Source organism: Leucopleurus acutus, assembly GCF_964270905.1.
Source record: "Leucopleurus acutus genome assembly, chromosome: 11".
NCBI classification, from domain to species: Eukaryota; Metazoa; Chordata; class Mammalia; order Artiodactyla; family Delphinidae; genus Leucopleurus; species Leucopleurus acutus.
In genome coordinates, this window is record NC_139152.1 from 31,631,896 (window position 1) to 31,646,708 (window position 14,813).

The following is a 14,813-nucleotide window of genomic DNA, read 5'->3' on the forward strand; positions in this document are numbered from 1 at the left end:
TTTTAAGATTTTTTGTTCTAGTTCTGTAAAAAAATGCCATTGGTAATTTGCTAAGGATTGCATTGAATCTGTAGATTGCTTTGGGTAGTATAGTCATTTTCACAATATTGATTCTTCCAATCCAAGAACATGGTATATCTCTCCATCTATTGGTATTATCTTTAATTTCTTTCAACAGTGTCTTATAGTATTCTGCATACAGGTCTTTTTTCTCCCTAGGTAGGTTTATTCCTAGGTATTTTATTCTTTTTGTTGCAGTGGTAAATGGGAGTGCTTTCTTAATTTCTCTTTCAGATTTTTCATCATTCGTGTATAGGAATGCAAGAGATTTCTATGCATTAATTTTGTATCCTGCCACTTTACCAAATTCATTGATTAGCTCTAGTAGTTTTCTGGTGGCATCTTTTGGATTCTCTATGTATAGTATCATGTCATCTGCAAACAGTGGCAGCTTTACTTTTTCTTTTCCAATTAGTATTCCTTTTAATTTCTTTTTCTTCTCTGATTGCCATGGCTAGGACTTCCAAAACTATATTGAATAGTGGTGAGAGTGGACATCCTTGTCTTGTTCCTGATCTTAGAGGAAATGCTTTCAGTTTTTCACAGTTGAGAATGATGTTTGCTGTGGGTTTGTTTTCTGATTTGGATTCCTTTTCTTCTCTGATTGCTGTGGCTAAAACTTCCAAAACTATGTTGAATAATAGTGGTGAGACTGGGCAACCTTGTCTTTTTCCTGATCTTAGAAGAAATGGTTTCAGTTTTTCACCATTGAGAACAATGTTGGCTGTGAGTTTGTCATATATGGCCTTCATTATGTTGAGGTAGGTTCCCTCTAGGCCCACTTTCTGGAGAGTTTTTATCATAAATGGGTATTGAATTTTGTCAAAAGCTTTTTCTGCATCTACTGAGATGATCATATGGTTTTTATTCTTCAATTTGTTAATATGGTATATCACATTGATTGATTTGCATATATTGAAGAATTCTTGCAGCCCTGGGATAAATTCCACTTGATCATGGTGCATGATCCTTTTAATGTGTTGTTGGATTCTGTTTGCTAGTATTTTTTGAAGATTTTTGAGTCTATATTCACCAATGATATTGGTCTGTAATTTTCTTTTTTTTGTAGTATCTTTGTCTGGTTTTGGTATCAGGGTGATGGTGGCCTCATAGAATGAGTTCGGGACTGTTCCTTCCTCTGCAATTTTTTGGAAGAGTTTGAGATGGATGTGTCTTAGCTCTTCTCTAAATGTTTGATAGAATTCACCTGTGAAGCCGTCTACTCCTGGGCTTTTGTTTATTGGAAGATTTTTAATCACCATTTCAATTTCATTACTTGTGATTGGTCTGTTCATATTTTCTATTTCTTGGTTCAGTCTTGGAAGGTTATACCTTTCTAAGAATTTGTCCATTTCTTCCAGGTTGTCCATTTTATTGGCATAGGGTTGCTTGTAGTAGTCTCTTAGGATGTTTTGTATTTCTGCAGTGTCTGTTCTAACTTCTCCTTTTTCATTTCTAATTTTATTGATTTGAGTCCTCTCCCCTTTTTTCTTGATGAGTCTGGCTAATGGTTTATCAAATTTATCTTCCCAAAGAACCACATTTTGGTTTTATTGATCTTTGCTATTGTTTTCTTTGTTTCTATTTTATTTATTTCTGCTCTGATCTTTATGATTTCTTTCCTTCTGCTAACTTTGGGTTTTGATTGTTCTTCTTTCTCTAGTTCCTTTAGGTGTAAGGTTAGATTGTTTGAGTTGTTTATTGAGGTAGGATTGTATTGCTATAAACTTCCCTGTTAGAACTCCATTTTCTGCATCCCATAGGTTTTGTGTTGTCATGTTTTCATTGTCATTTGTCTCTGGGTATTTTTTGATTTCCTCTTTGACTTCTTCAGTGATCTCTTGGTTATTTAGTAATGTGTTGTTTAGCCTCCATGTGTTTGTGTTTTTTATGGTTTTTTCCCTGTAATTGATTTCTAATCTCATAGCATTGTGGTCAGAAAAGATACTTGATATGCTTTCAATTTTCTTGAATTACTGAGCCTTGATTTGTGACCCAAGATGTGATCTATCCTGTAGAATGTTCTGTGCACACTTGAGAAGAAAGTGTAATCTGCTGTTTGGGGGTGGAATGTCCTAGAAATATCAATTAACTCCATCTGGTCTATTGTGTCATGTAAAGCTTGTGTTTCCTTTTTAATTTTCTCTTTGGATGATCTGTCCATTGGTGTAAATGTGGTGTTAAAGTCCCCCACTATTATTGTGTTACTGTCAATTTCATCTTTCATAGCTGTTAACAGTTGCCTTATGTATTGAGGTGGTCCCATGATGGGTGCCTATATATTTATAATTGTTATATCTTCTTCTTGGATGGATCCCTTGATCTTCATGTAGTGACTTCCTTGTCTCTTGTAACATTCTTTAAAGTCTATTTTGTCTCATATGAGTATTGCTACTCCCGCTTTCTTTTGATTTCCATTTGCATGGAATATCTTTTTCCATCCTCTCAGTTTCAGTCTGAATGTGTCCCTACATCTGAAGTGGGTCTCTTTTGGACAGCATATCTAAACCTCAAAACCTGTTTTGAGGTTCTTGTATTTGTATCCATTCAGTGAGCCTGTGTTTTTTGGTTGGAGCATTTAATCCATTCACGTTTAAGGTAATTATCAATATGTATGTTCCTATGACCATTTTCTTAATTGTTTTGGGTTTCTTTTTGTAGGTCCTTTTCTTCTCTTGTGTTTTCTGCTTAGAGAAGTTCCTTTAGCATTTGTTTTAGAGCTGGTTTGGTGTTGCTGAATTCTCTTAGCTTTTGCTTGTCTGTAAAGCTTTTGATTTCTCCATCGAATCTGAATGAGGTCCTTGCCGGTTAGAGTAATCTTGGTTGTAGGTTCTTTCCTTTCATCACTTTAAGTATATGATGCCACTCCCTTCTGGCTTGTAGAGTTTCTGCTGAGAAATCAGCTGTTAACCTTATGGGAGTTCCCTTGTATGTTATTTGTCATTTTTCCCTTGCTGCTTTCAGTACTTTTTCATTGTCTTTAATTTTTGCCAATTTGATTACTATGTGTCTTGGTGTGTTTCTCCTTGGGTTTTTCCTGTATGGGACTCTCTGCACTTCCTGGACTTGGCTGGCTATTTCCTTTCCCATGTTAGGGAAGTTTTTGACTATAATCTCTTCAAATATTTTCTCGGGTCCTTTCTCTCTCTCTTCTCCTTCTGGGACCCCTATAATATGAATGTTGTTGAGTTTAATGTTGTCCCAGAGTTCTCTTAGGCTGTCTTCATTTCTTTTCATTCTTTTTTCTTTATTCTGTTCCTCAGCAGTGAATTCCACCATTCTATCTTCCAGGTCACTTATCCCTTCTTCTGCCTCAGTTATTCTGCTTTTGATTCCTTCTAGTGTATTTTTCATTTCAGTTATTGTATTGTTCATCTCTGTTTGTTCTTTAATTCTTCTAGATCTTTGTTAAACATTTCTTTCACCTTCTCGATCTTTGCCTTCATTCTTTTTCCGAGCTCGTGGATCATCTTCACTATCATAATTCTGAATTCTTTTTCTGTAAGGTTGCCTATCTCCACTTCATTTAGTTGTTTTTTGGGGTTTTATCTTGTTCCTTCATCTGGTACATAGCCCTCTGCCTTTTAATCTTGTCTATCTTTCTGTGAATGTGGTTTTTGTTCCACATGCTGCAGGATTGTAGTTCTTCTTGCTTCTGCTGTCTGCCCTCTGAACATACAATACTTTTTAAATGGTTGAATAATGGGGTTAGAGAAGAGGTTCTGTTCTATAAAGTTATTCAGGACCCCTGGCTGCTAGGGACTCTGCTGTCTTTTAACTGGTAGCTTTCCATGTTTGCACTGTATGTTGATATCAGAGGGAAAAGGAAGTGGAGGATTATGGAGAAAATTTTTATAGACCAAGACTGGTAGTGTTCTGCACCATATTTGCCAATGAGCAGAACTTAAATCACTTGTTCAAACCAGCTGCAAGGGAGGCTAGGAAATGTAGTTTAGCTGTATGCCTAAGAGGAAGGGGAAACAGGTTTGATTGAGCAGCCAGACAGTTTCTCTTTTATACTACCTATCTATCTAAAAAACTGTATCCCACCAACAGAGAATATTTAGTTTCTATGAATCCATGGTACATTTATAAACATAATTCATATATAATAATAAGCCATAAAGAAACTCTAAGATATTTATCTATGGAGAGATTCATAGCCACATTCCTTAGTAAAAAATCATTAAAGTAGTAATCAACAGCAACAACAAAAGGTGTTTAACCTCCCTTACCTTCTTGGAAATTAAGAAACACTGTGGGTTTAACAATGAAAAAGAAAAAAAAGAAAAAAATTGAAAGAAAATGCAAATTACATAGAGATTGATGAAAATCAAAGCCAGTGGTGTGTTATACAGAAAATTTTTACCTCTAAGAGCTTTTATTATTTAGAAAACCTGAAAGTAAATGAACTGATATCCAACTTAAGAAATTAGAAAGAGAATAACAGAATAGATCTTCAAATTGCTTTATATCTTTGTCTTTTTTCAACTACATTTGCTAAGGTTACCTGAAGCCTTTCCTTTTTGTCAATAATTTATTTCTTGGTAAATGTCTATTCTGTTGCTTGCTGTTTCTAAACCAATTTATATTTTATTTCATTTTATTGTTCATCACAGGCAAATTTTTCTTTGTGATTTTAAAATCATCTGAGTTGAATTAAAGTAATATGAAAGAAGAATGCTATAAGATGAATTGGTGTGGTTAAAAGGAACTATAAGTAGGTATTATTTTATATTCTTTGGAGTTGTTAAAATTTTGTTTTTCTTCTAGATTCTGATGGAAGAAGGAGGAATGTGTTCTTTAAAAGGTGGGATAACATCTACTAAGAAAACCTGTCAGTATAACTATAAGTGAATTTTATTCTTTAAAAAAACAACATTTTAACAGAAATTAGTTAAATTTTAAGGTTTTTTAGAGTTTTGCCAGCAAATATATTTTATAAGTATCTTAGAATATATTAATAATGCAATTGGCTCTTTAAAATTAATTTTGTCTTCTATAAAATGTTATACATGATGAGGATATATAATATATATGTACAACTTACTGAATAATAAACAGATACCTTTGTACTTAGTTTGTATAGTAGTTTAAGAAATAATACATAATCAGTACTTTTGAATATCTTCTCAATTGCATTTCCTATCCTGCCCCCTAGTGGTAACTCTTTTCCTAAATTTGTTTTTTGTGATAGCACATATAGACTTTTCCAATTGCTTGCTTTTGAGCTTTCTGCAGCAAATTGAGGCAAACTCTATACATTTTTCTGAAACTTACTTTTTGTTCACCCAGTAATATGTTTTGAGGTTCAATCACCCTGACACTTGTGACTCTAATACAGTTCATCATTTGTTTTCTCCTATATAGCCTTCTATTGTGTGAATGTAACACAATCTATGTATGCATCTTCTGACAAAGATTATTTGAGTTGTTTTTAATATTTTGCTATGATAAACAATGCTACTTTGACAAATTTTGACATTTCTCCTGGCACACATGTATAAATGTTTCTTCTAGGATATAATTCTAGAAGTAGAATTGGCTAGTTCATATGATATGCACTCTTCTAGGTAATGCAAAATTGTTTGCCAAAGTAGATGTGCCTGTTTAAACTCCTGGTTTAAACACTAGCAATAGGTAAAGAATCTTAGCTGTTACATATTCTCACTAACACTGGATCAGCTTTTTATCATTGTTGGCAATGTGATATCTTATTGCAATTTCAATTTATATTTTCCATTGTTGATTAGGCTCATTGGCCACCCATATTTCATCTGTGAAACGTCTTTCATGTCTATTGTCCATGTTTCTTTTAGGAAGTTTGGGTTTCTTTATGGGATGTGTCTTTTGTATATCTATGTCCTTTATACCTTTTATATATCCTAGATTCAGATTGCATGTAGACTCCTGTGTAGCAGATATTTCGTATTTGAGTAGCAGATATTTCATATTTGAGTGGTCTTTTTATTCTATATTGTCTTTTTGTTGACAACACGTTCTGGCATTTTTTAGATATTTTGCGGTTGAATGATTCTTCAGCATATCTAGTCTGTTGGGATACCTAGAAATCTTTATGGACTTTTTCCTTTTTTACTTAATTTAATTTTTTTAATATGTAAAGCATTAATTTGGTTTCTATTCCTCTCCTGTCTGCCCTATTTCCTTCTGCCTCATATGAGTAGCTATTTTTTGTTGGTTTACTGTTTATCATTCCAGTGGACTTTTTTTCTAAATAAAGCCTGATGTGTATAAATGCACGTATATGTGTGTCTTAGTTCCCTGTTCTTTGCACTCTAAATAGGATATTTTATTTAATACAGTATATTTTATAGATGAATTAAATGGATTTATTTAATAAATTTTCTGTAGATTTCCTCATATTAGTACTGGACATTTATTCATCCTTTATTTATGCCCATTTAGTAATCCATTATGTGGATGATCTATAGTTTACTCAGTCAGTGCCCTGTTGGTGGATATTTAGGTTGTTTCAAGTATCTTTCTTACAAACAATGTGCAGTGAACAATTTTGAGCACATATTTCTTAATTGTGGAGGTACATTTTCAGGGTAATTTCTAGAAGTGGGATTACTGAATCAAAGAGGAGATACACTGTGGGGTTTTTTTTTTTTTGATAGTTATTGCCAAAATTTGATTTTGATAGAAATTTCCAAATTCCCCATTGCATCATTTTGTAATCCTACCAGAAATGTGCTTTTGATTCCACAGCCTCACCAACAGGGATTGTGGTCAAACTTAGGAATTTTTGTGAATCTTATAAAGATATATAGATAGCAGTTTCAGTTTGCACTTCTTTTTATATGCGTGCAGTCGAGCATCGTTTAAAAATGTGTAATGGCTATTTGTGATTTTTTTTCTGTGAACTCTCCATTCATGTCCTTAGGCCCATTGAGGTTTTACATCTTTTTCTTGATATTTAAGAGCTCTTTATATATTAATATTAAAGAGGTTTAGGTCTTTGTAATGTGTCACAAATATTTTCTGCTAGTTTATTAATTTTTGATTTGTTTTATCTGTTTTTACTTTGTTTATGGTGTCTCCTGCTTTGCAAAAGGCTTAACATTTTTTATGTAGCTAATATTATCAATCTTTTCTTTTATACCTTTGGATTTAATTAGGAAGACTGTTTACACTCCCTGGTTGCAAATGAATTCACTTATATTTTCTTCTAGTATTAGTATGATTTTATATTTTTGCACTTAGAGTTTATCCTGTTTTAGGAGTTTATCCTGATTCAAGTTTTTTAAAAATGCCTCTTTTCCCTAGGTATTTGTAATACTGCCTTTTTCTGTATCAACTTTCCATGTATACTTCAATCTGTTCTGGGGCTTTCTTTACCATTCCATTGATCTTTCCTAATCTTCATATGCTAATATCACATTATTTTTATTATGATTACTTTATACTATGTTTCATTTCTAAGAGTTACACCTCCCTTTGCACTTTTTAAAGAATTTTTCTGGCTATTTTTGATTAATTTTACATGTAAACTTTAAAATCAACTTGTGTAACTTCAAGGAAATGTTTCTTTTGGTGGGGGGGGCACACTGCTTGGCATGTGGGATCTTAGTTTCCCGACCAGGGATCAAACCTGTGCCCCCTACAGTGGAAGCACAGAGTCTTAACCACTGGACCACTGGGGAAGTCCCGCCAAGGAAATATTTCAATATTTATTGGGAAAGTACTAAATGTATACATTAATTAAGTGTGAATTGTCATCCTAATGATGTTGAGTAGCCCTATATAAGAATAAGGATGGCTTTTTATTAATTCAGTCTAATTTTATATCTTTAATAGTTGTTTAAAACGCCTTTATGCACTTTAACGTTTTCCTCAAGCAGATTCTGCATGTCCTTTATTAGATTTAGCTGTAGGTACTTTTCATTGTTTTTGTTGCTACTTTAGTGTGAATGTACACTCCATGTTTCTACATTAAGTAAGAGTCTGGATTTTGGACTTAGGCACGTGTATGTTGACTGTTTTATTGAGAGTTTTTTTAGAGGTGATTTTGAGGCTATTAGTAATTTGGGGAAGAGTGATTATTGGCATCTGTAGAAATGATTATTATCTTTCCCTCATATATCTTTTTTTGTACCCCAAAACACATAAAATTCACCCTTCCAACAATTTCAAAGGGTACAGTATACCTCTCCTTCCCCCTAGCCTCTGACAACCACTATTCCGTTTCTATGAGTTTGAATATAAGTGTAATCATACAATATACAAATATTGTATGTAATCATACAATATTTATCTTTTTGTGACATTTCACTTAGCATAATGTCTTCAAGGTTCATCCATGTTGTAGCATACAACAGGATTTCCTTCTTTTATAATGCTGAATAATATTCCATAGTATGTGTAAACCACATTTTCTGTATCCATTCTTTTGTCAATAGACATTTAGGTTGCTTCCACCTCTTGGCTATTATAATTCTGCAATGAACATGGGTGTGCAAATATCTCTTCAAGATTCTGTTTTCAATTCTTTTGGATATATCCCTAGAAATGGGATTACTGGATCATATGGAAGTTCTGTTTTTAAATTTTTGAAGAACAATTCATACTGTTTTCCATATCAGCTACACCATTCTACATTCCCACGAAGAGTGCACCAGGGTTCCAACTCTTCCAAATCAGTGCCAACACATTATTTTCTGTTTTTTTTCCTCAATAAGTAACCATCTTAATGGGTGTGAGGTGATATCTCACTGTGGTGTAGATCTTTTAAAGTGCTGAATTTTGCTAATGGATTTTGTGATATGGACCATTCTAGCATTCCTAAAACAAATCCCACCAAGTCATGATGAATTATCATTAAGTTTGCTATTCTATTTAATTTTTAAATTTTTTTGTTCTTTAATTTTAAATTTAAAAGTTTTAATATTTATATACAATTTTTGCATTGATCCTATAAGTGAGATTGGCCTATGTATAATATGTATGTGTGTGTGTATGTGCATGTGTAATCTTTCTCAGATTTTGGAATTAGTGTTATGTCAGATTGACAAAAATTTTTTTTAAACTGAGGCTATTTGAAAGCTTTCTTGAAATTTGAATCACTTGCCTCTTCAATGCAGTCCCACTGTTTTATTGCAGATCCTCATCACTTCATAACTTGACTATTGAGTTAATCTCCTAACAATCTGCTTTCATGTAGTTTAACCCTTCTTTAATTAATTCCCAATTAGATGCCTTGGTAGACAGTCTAAAATTAATTTTGTATTAAAGTGCACCTCTACACTTTCTTTTCCCCCATCCCATATGCTATTTTTCATCTTGTCTTTTGGGAAATTGTTTATTCATCTTCCAAAACCCATTCTTTATCTTGTGCTTTCTCTATTACTCTTCACTACACCTTTTTTCCCTAGAGCTCATCACACTTAGGTCTCTACCACTTTTGTACCTTCTATGACTTCTACTGTTGGGTCTAATTTTGTGACTATTTAAAAAAAATAAATGTATGTCTTTTTCTCCATCTCAAGAGTCTGAATACTTTGAGCATTATGGCCACATATTCCTAAAAACTACTAAGTGACTTACTTAAGGTAATTACTCAATAAGTGTATAATTTACATTTTAATCTACATATCCTTTCTTACACTGTTAGAGGTAAGACATTCATTTAACGGACACTTGTCTTCTCTACTAATAACTATGGGTTTACTATACTTATGAACTGAATGAACCTTGTTGTGGGGGAATGCCCTTAGATCATGTTGTTAGTAAAATCCTACTTTTCTTTTCTCTGCTTTCCACTGTTGAGGAGAACCTGCTTTGGGAGGGTATAAATTCCTTCTAGTATGATGAACTAAGGGTAACTGAATTTACCTAAGTTCTCTCTACCTCTCAGCTGACTGACGGCTAGATTCTGTTACAGAAGGTATCAGATCTGATCTGAGGTATGAATAGTAGTCATGGTCTGTTGTGTATGGGAGGACATGTGATTTAACATGTGTTGTTGCACCACATTCCATTACCTTTTTCTTTTTCTTTTTGGATAGCAAATTCATTTTCACAAACAAGAAGAGGAATGGTTGAAGCTACTGTTGATCTATAGTATTTATGCGTGCTAGGGAGTCATGACCTACTTTTCAAGCCCATTTTTAAACTTTACTTGTAATCATAAGAGAACACATTAGGCAGATAATGAAAGAATAACATACTGGATGCTTTGAGTTTTTTTACATACAGCTTTTTAAAAAATAAATTTAACAGTGTCACAGTCACCATCAAATTTCAATAGATTATGTATCTTTTTATATTATTTTGAATTCATAAATGGCTTTAAAATTCTATAGTTTTGAAATCATATTAAAGGTTAAATACAGTTTTGATTGTGTGATAAAACTTCATTTACTCAATTAGCAAATATCTGGTACCTTAACTTGGCTTATTTCTCCTTCCTACAGATTGACACTTTAAATTATTTGCTCATAAAAAATGGTTCATTGTATTGGAAAAAATCAATTCAATTTCCTCTGTTCTCCTTTCTTCCCTTACGTTAGGTACCCTCATTTTACTTGTAGATACACATCTTTTACATGTAGAATAAATCCATAATACCCTGTCAAAAATGCAACCTGCCACATATCCAAAATTTTAACTTTTAAAATGCTCTATAGTATGTTAGCTAAACTTATTTACCAGCAGCTATCTTCTGCCTATGTACATATTAATAGGTACCATTCTTCACAAATTAAATTTTTATTTTCAGATCTTGATTCTTCACGGAGTAGTCAGTCTACCATTTGCTCCCCAAGGCCAGCAGATAGTTGTTTCAGTTCTAGTTCAGAGATGGTAAGTTATGCTCTTTTTTTTTTTTTGCTTGTTAATATATGCTATACTAATTTAGAGTGATTTGTATTTCTCATCGTTTACTTTTTCATTCTGAAAAAAATAGTTGAGATAATAGTGAAAATAAATGTAAACAAAAATGTGAAAATATTAAAAATGTAAGAAGAATGTAAATTAAAATGTAATTGAGCATCATTCATTCATGCTTATGAGATGATGAATGTGTTCATTGTTATTTACAAAACCCACTCTTACTGAGATGTATGTGTGTGTATATGATAAATGCATTCTTCTTTTAAAAGCGTTTTTAAAAGAACCTATTCACAATAATTGAAAACCTAAAACAACCAATAATACACACAAAAAGAAAGTCTCCAGACTTACGTGAAGAAAACTATAAAATACTATAATCTGAATAATTGGAGTGACATGTTTAATGCTTAGTGGGAACTGTAATCTGAATAATTGGAATGGCATTATATTCTGAGTGAGTTTCTCGCAAATCACATGTTTAAATGGAATTCTCCATTAATTCTTCCATCTTCGTTTCACCTACCTTTTGTCTCTAGCTTGCTGTCCAAACTGCTCTTGCTGAGGAAGGACATCAATGACCTCTAACGATGCCAAATTCATTGGACAATTTTCAGTTTTTATTTTATAAGAATTTCTAACAATATTAATAGAAATTATTATTTTCTTTTCTTGAAACATTTTTTTCTCTTTGCTTTTGTGATACACACTATCTTAGTTCCCTGCATACCTCTCTGAATGCTACTTTATGCCTTTGCCCACTTCTCTTCCACCTTTCCCTGTATATAAATGTTGTAATGTTTAGGGTTTGCTTCAGGAGCCTATTCTTCTCTTAACCTACACTCCAAACTCTAGATGATGTTACATACTCCATTGATTTTTTATACTATTACCTGGTTGATGACAATTCTCAACTTTATGACTTTAGCTTAGATCCTTAATTAGGTGTCCAATTTCTTATTGGATATCTTCTTGGATATTTCACAAAAAACTGAACACTTCTGATCTCCCCATATCAGTTTTTCTGATAGTTCCCATATTAGTGGATCCCTTTTCTATCCACTCAGTTGTTCATGCCAGAAACTTTAGTTTGGCATTTCTTTCTGTCTCATCTGCCTTCCTTAACCATATTCATTTCATCACTTGATCCAATCAATTCTACCTCCAAAATAAATTGCATATTTATCTACTTCTCACCTAGGGTACTAGGTATCAGTACCCTAATCTAAGGTACCATCATCTTGTTCTTGAACTGTTATGGTTGTTGCCCAAGAGATCTCTCTACTTCCACTCTTGCCCCACTTTTTCTCTAGTTAACAGTCATCATGGTCTTTTGAAAACTTAAACTGAATGATGTTACTTCTATGTTTATTCAATGGATTCCTGTTTTACTTTAGAATCTAAACTGCTTTCATTAGTGACAGGCCATGTGTGGTCTAGCCCCTGGCTACATCTCCAACTGCTAGTATTCCTCTCTCACCACACTTTACGCATACTGACATTCCACTTCCTTAGCTTCTTAAGTCACTTTTCTGCTTCAGCACATTTATATATTCTGTTTCTTACATTACTGTTATTCATCCTTTAGGTCGCAGCTTAAATATGTCACTTCTTTTGAAAGCCCCTCCTTGGCTTTTCAATCTAAATTAGACTCCTTAGTTATGCTCTTGAAGTGCTTCATGCTTGCTCTTCATAATGCTTTGTTCAACTTGTAATTACATATGCTTGTGTGTAATTATTTGATTAACGTCATTTCCACACATAAGAGTGTGTGCTGTAGAGAGCAGCAAATATGTCTGCTTCACTCACATTGCAGGTGCTGAGTATTTATTTCTTGAATAAATAAATGTACTGATCCTATTTTCTCTAATTTATGCCCAGCCAGTTTAATGCTGTTTCTTGGGCTTACTTTTCCTATTTTAGTGCCAATCAGCTTAGGTCTATATCTCATTTTAGGTTTTTTTATGTTAACTTTGCTTTTTATTTTTAGCTAGAATAATCAATACTTTTATATAAGATTTTTATTAAAACAGTATTTTGGTTAGTTCAGTAATTAAAAGATAAATTTTTCTTGAAGTTGAAAAATTCAAGCTACTAAATTGAAATCTAGACCTATTAAAAGTTCTTAAAATTTTATTTTTTATATAACAGTTTTGATATTTATTGCTGTTTAACCTTTCTTTTGTCTATTTGATTTCCTGTTAGCTGATACCATTCTTAATGAGTCTTTCTTGAGACTGAGCTCGTGAAAGATACAATATAGATATTTTTTGACTTAATGACTCAATGAGTGAATATTAAAACAAATTGTATGTGTTAGCTTTTTCTTTCAAAGTTATACTTCTACTTCACTCTTCTTAAGTAGTTGAAGAGTATATGTTGTATTTCATTTCCTCTCTGTGAAAAGGTAGTAGGGTGATGTCACCTATGAGTATGAAGACTAATAATGGACAAAAATCTTCTCTTTTTTGTGCTTTTGCATCTTTAATATAAGGATTATTATTGTTTCATGCTATTTTAAAATCCATAACCTTGATTAAAAAAAAATTCTAAATCTAGGTTGATTTGCCACCTGCCAAAGTCTCTTTTTTTTTTTGAAATTTTCTATAATGTGAATTTTAAGAATGTCTACTTTCGGGCTTCCCTGGTGGCGCAGCGGCCGATGCAGGGGACACGGGTTTGTGCCCCGGTCCGAGAAGATCCTACATGCCACCGAGCGGCTGGGCCCGTGAGCCATGGCCGCGGAGCCTGCGCATCCGGAGCCTGTGCTCCGCAATGGGAGAGGCCACAACAGTGAGAGGCCCGCGTACCGAAAAAAAAAAAAAAAAAGAATGTCTACTTTGAAGTGATTGTTTTTTTAATTTAAGCATCATTAAGAGCAAAACTACTAAATTTCTTTTAGCCATCTGAAGATAAAGATCAAATTGAAGGTTCAAATAGGAGATCCATCAAACCAAAGAAACAACTAATAAGTTTTATTTAGAAAGCATGGAGAAACTTCCATGTGATAGGATTATTAAAAACAATGCCAAATTTCATAAACAAAATGAGGATTTTAACCAGTTCTCAATGAATAGTAATATAGATCAGTTTCCACAGTCTCAGTGTAATTCAGCACATATATTTCAAAACGTAACCAATAATAACTGCATTCTACAGGTTGCAAGGTGTGATGCATGGATACAAACGGAGAGTGAACCTGTAATTGAAGAAAAATTAGATGCTGCCATACAATGTGATATAATTTCAAAATGTAAATGTAGAAAAGATGTGTCTTCTTTTTGTAACGTTGAAAGGTGCAATGAAAATATTAAGGCAGATACCACTGGAGGGCAGGAAATCCTTAAAAACAACTAATATTCTAAAACCTCAGCCTGAGATTTTGCATTTGGTTTAACGTTTAGAGTTTTATTAACATAATAAAGAATGAGAATATTTTTGTAGCTAAGCAACTAGGTGGAAGGATTCCCATAGGTATTTTTAATAGCTTTAGTATGTCAGAGTTTTTTAGAAAATAAGATATATGTAAATTTACTATCTTTCTTATGGTAATTATTAATTACATTGTGATATGTTGTTGTTTATGGATTAAAAATATGTTTAATTACTTCTTTGTTGCATTTATGTTAAAATTTAGTGCTGTTGCATCTTTTGGCAAAAATGTTCTCTCCCAATAGCTTAAGACAGAAAATAATACTAAATAATACTAAATATGTTTTATAACTTAATTATAAGAATTTTCTTAGCTACTTCTCTTAACTACTATACCATCATTAAAAATTCTGGCCTTAATTTTTAGATAAAGTATTTTTTTCTAATTTGGAGAACATTTTTTGGTTTTGCTTATATTAATTCAGAGGAATGGTTTTTCTCTTCAAGATTAAAAAAAAGTTTTAATGCTT

The 14,813-nt window shown here is 32.8% G+C and overlaps 1 protein-coding gene across 1 annotated transcript in view; it reads left to right on the plus strand.

The window, feature by feature from the left end:
- The window catches only part of REDIC1 (regulator of DNA class I crossover intermediates 1), a gene marked incomplete at its 3' end in the record, with an annotated part of 72,982 nt that extends 58,714 nt beyond the window's left edge, over positions 1-14,268 (plus strand). Inside the window, 4 exon segments of the mRNA XM_082850889.1 lie at positions 4,834-4,897; positions 10,802-10,884; positions 13,814-13,859; positions 13,862-14,268. Of these exon segments, the coding sequence (XP_082707015.1) occupies positions 4,834-4,897; positions 10,802-10,884; positions 13,814-13,859; positions 13,862-14,268 (600 nt within the window).
- Between the last annotated feature and the right edge of the window lie 545 nt (positions 14,269-14,813).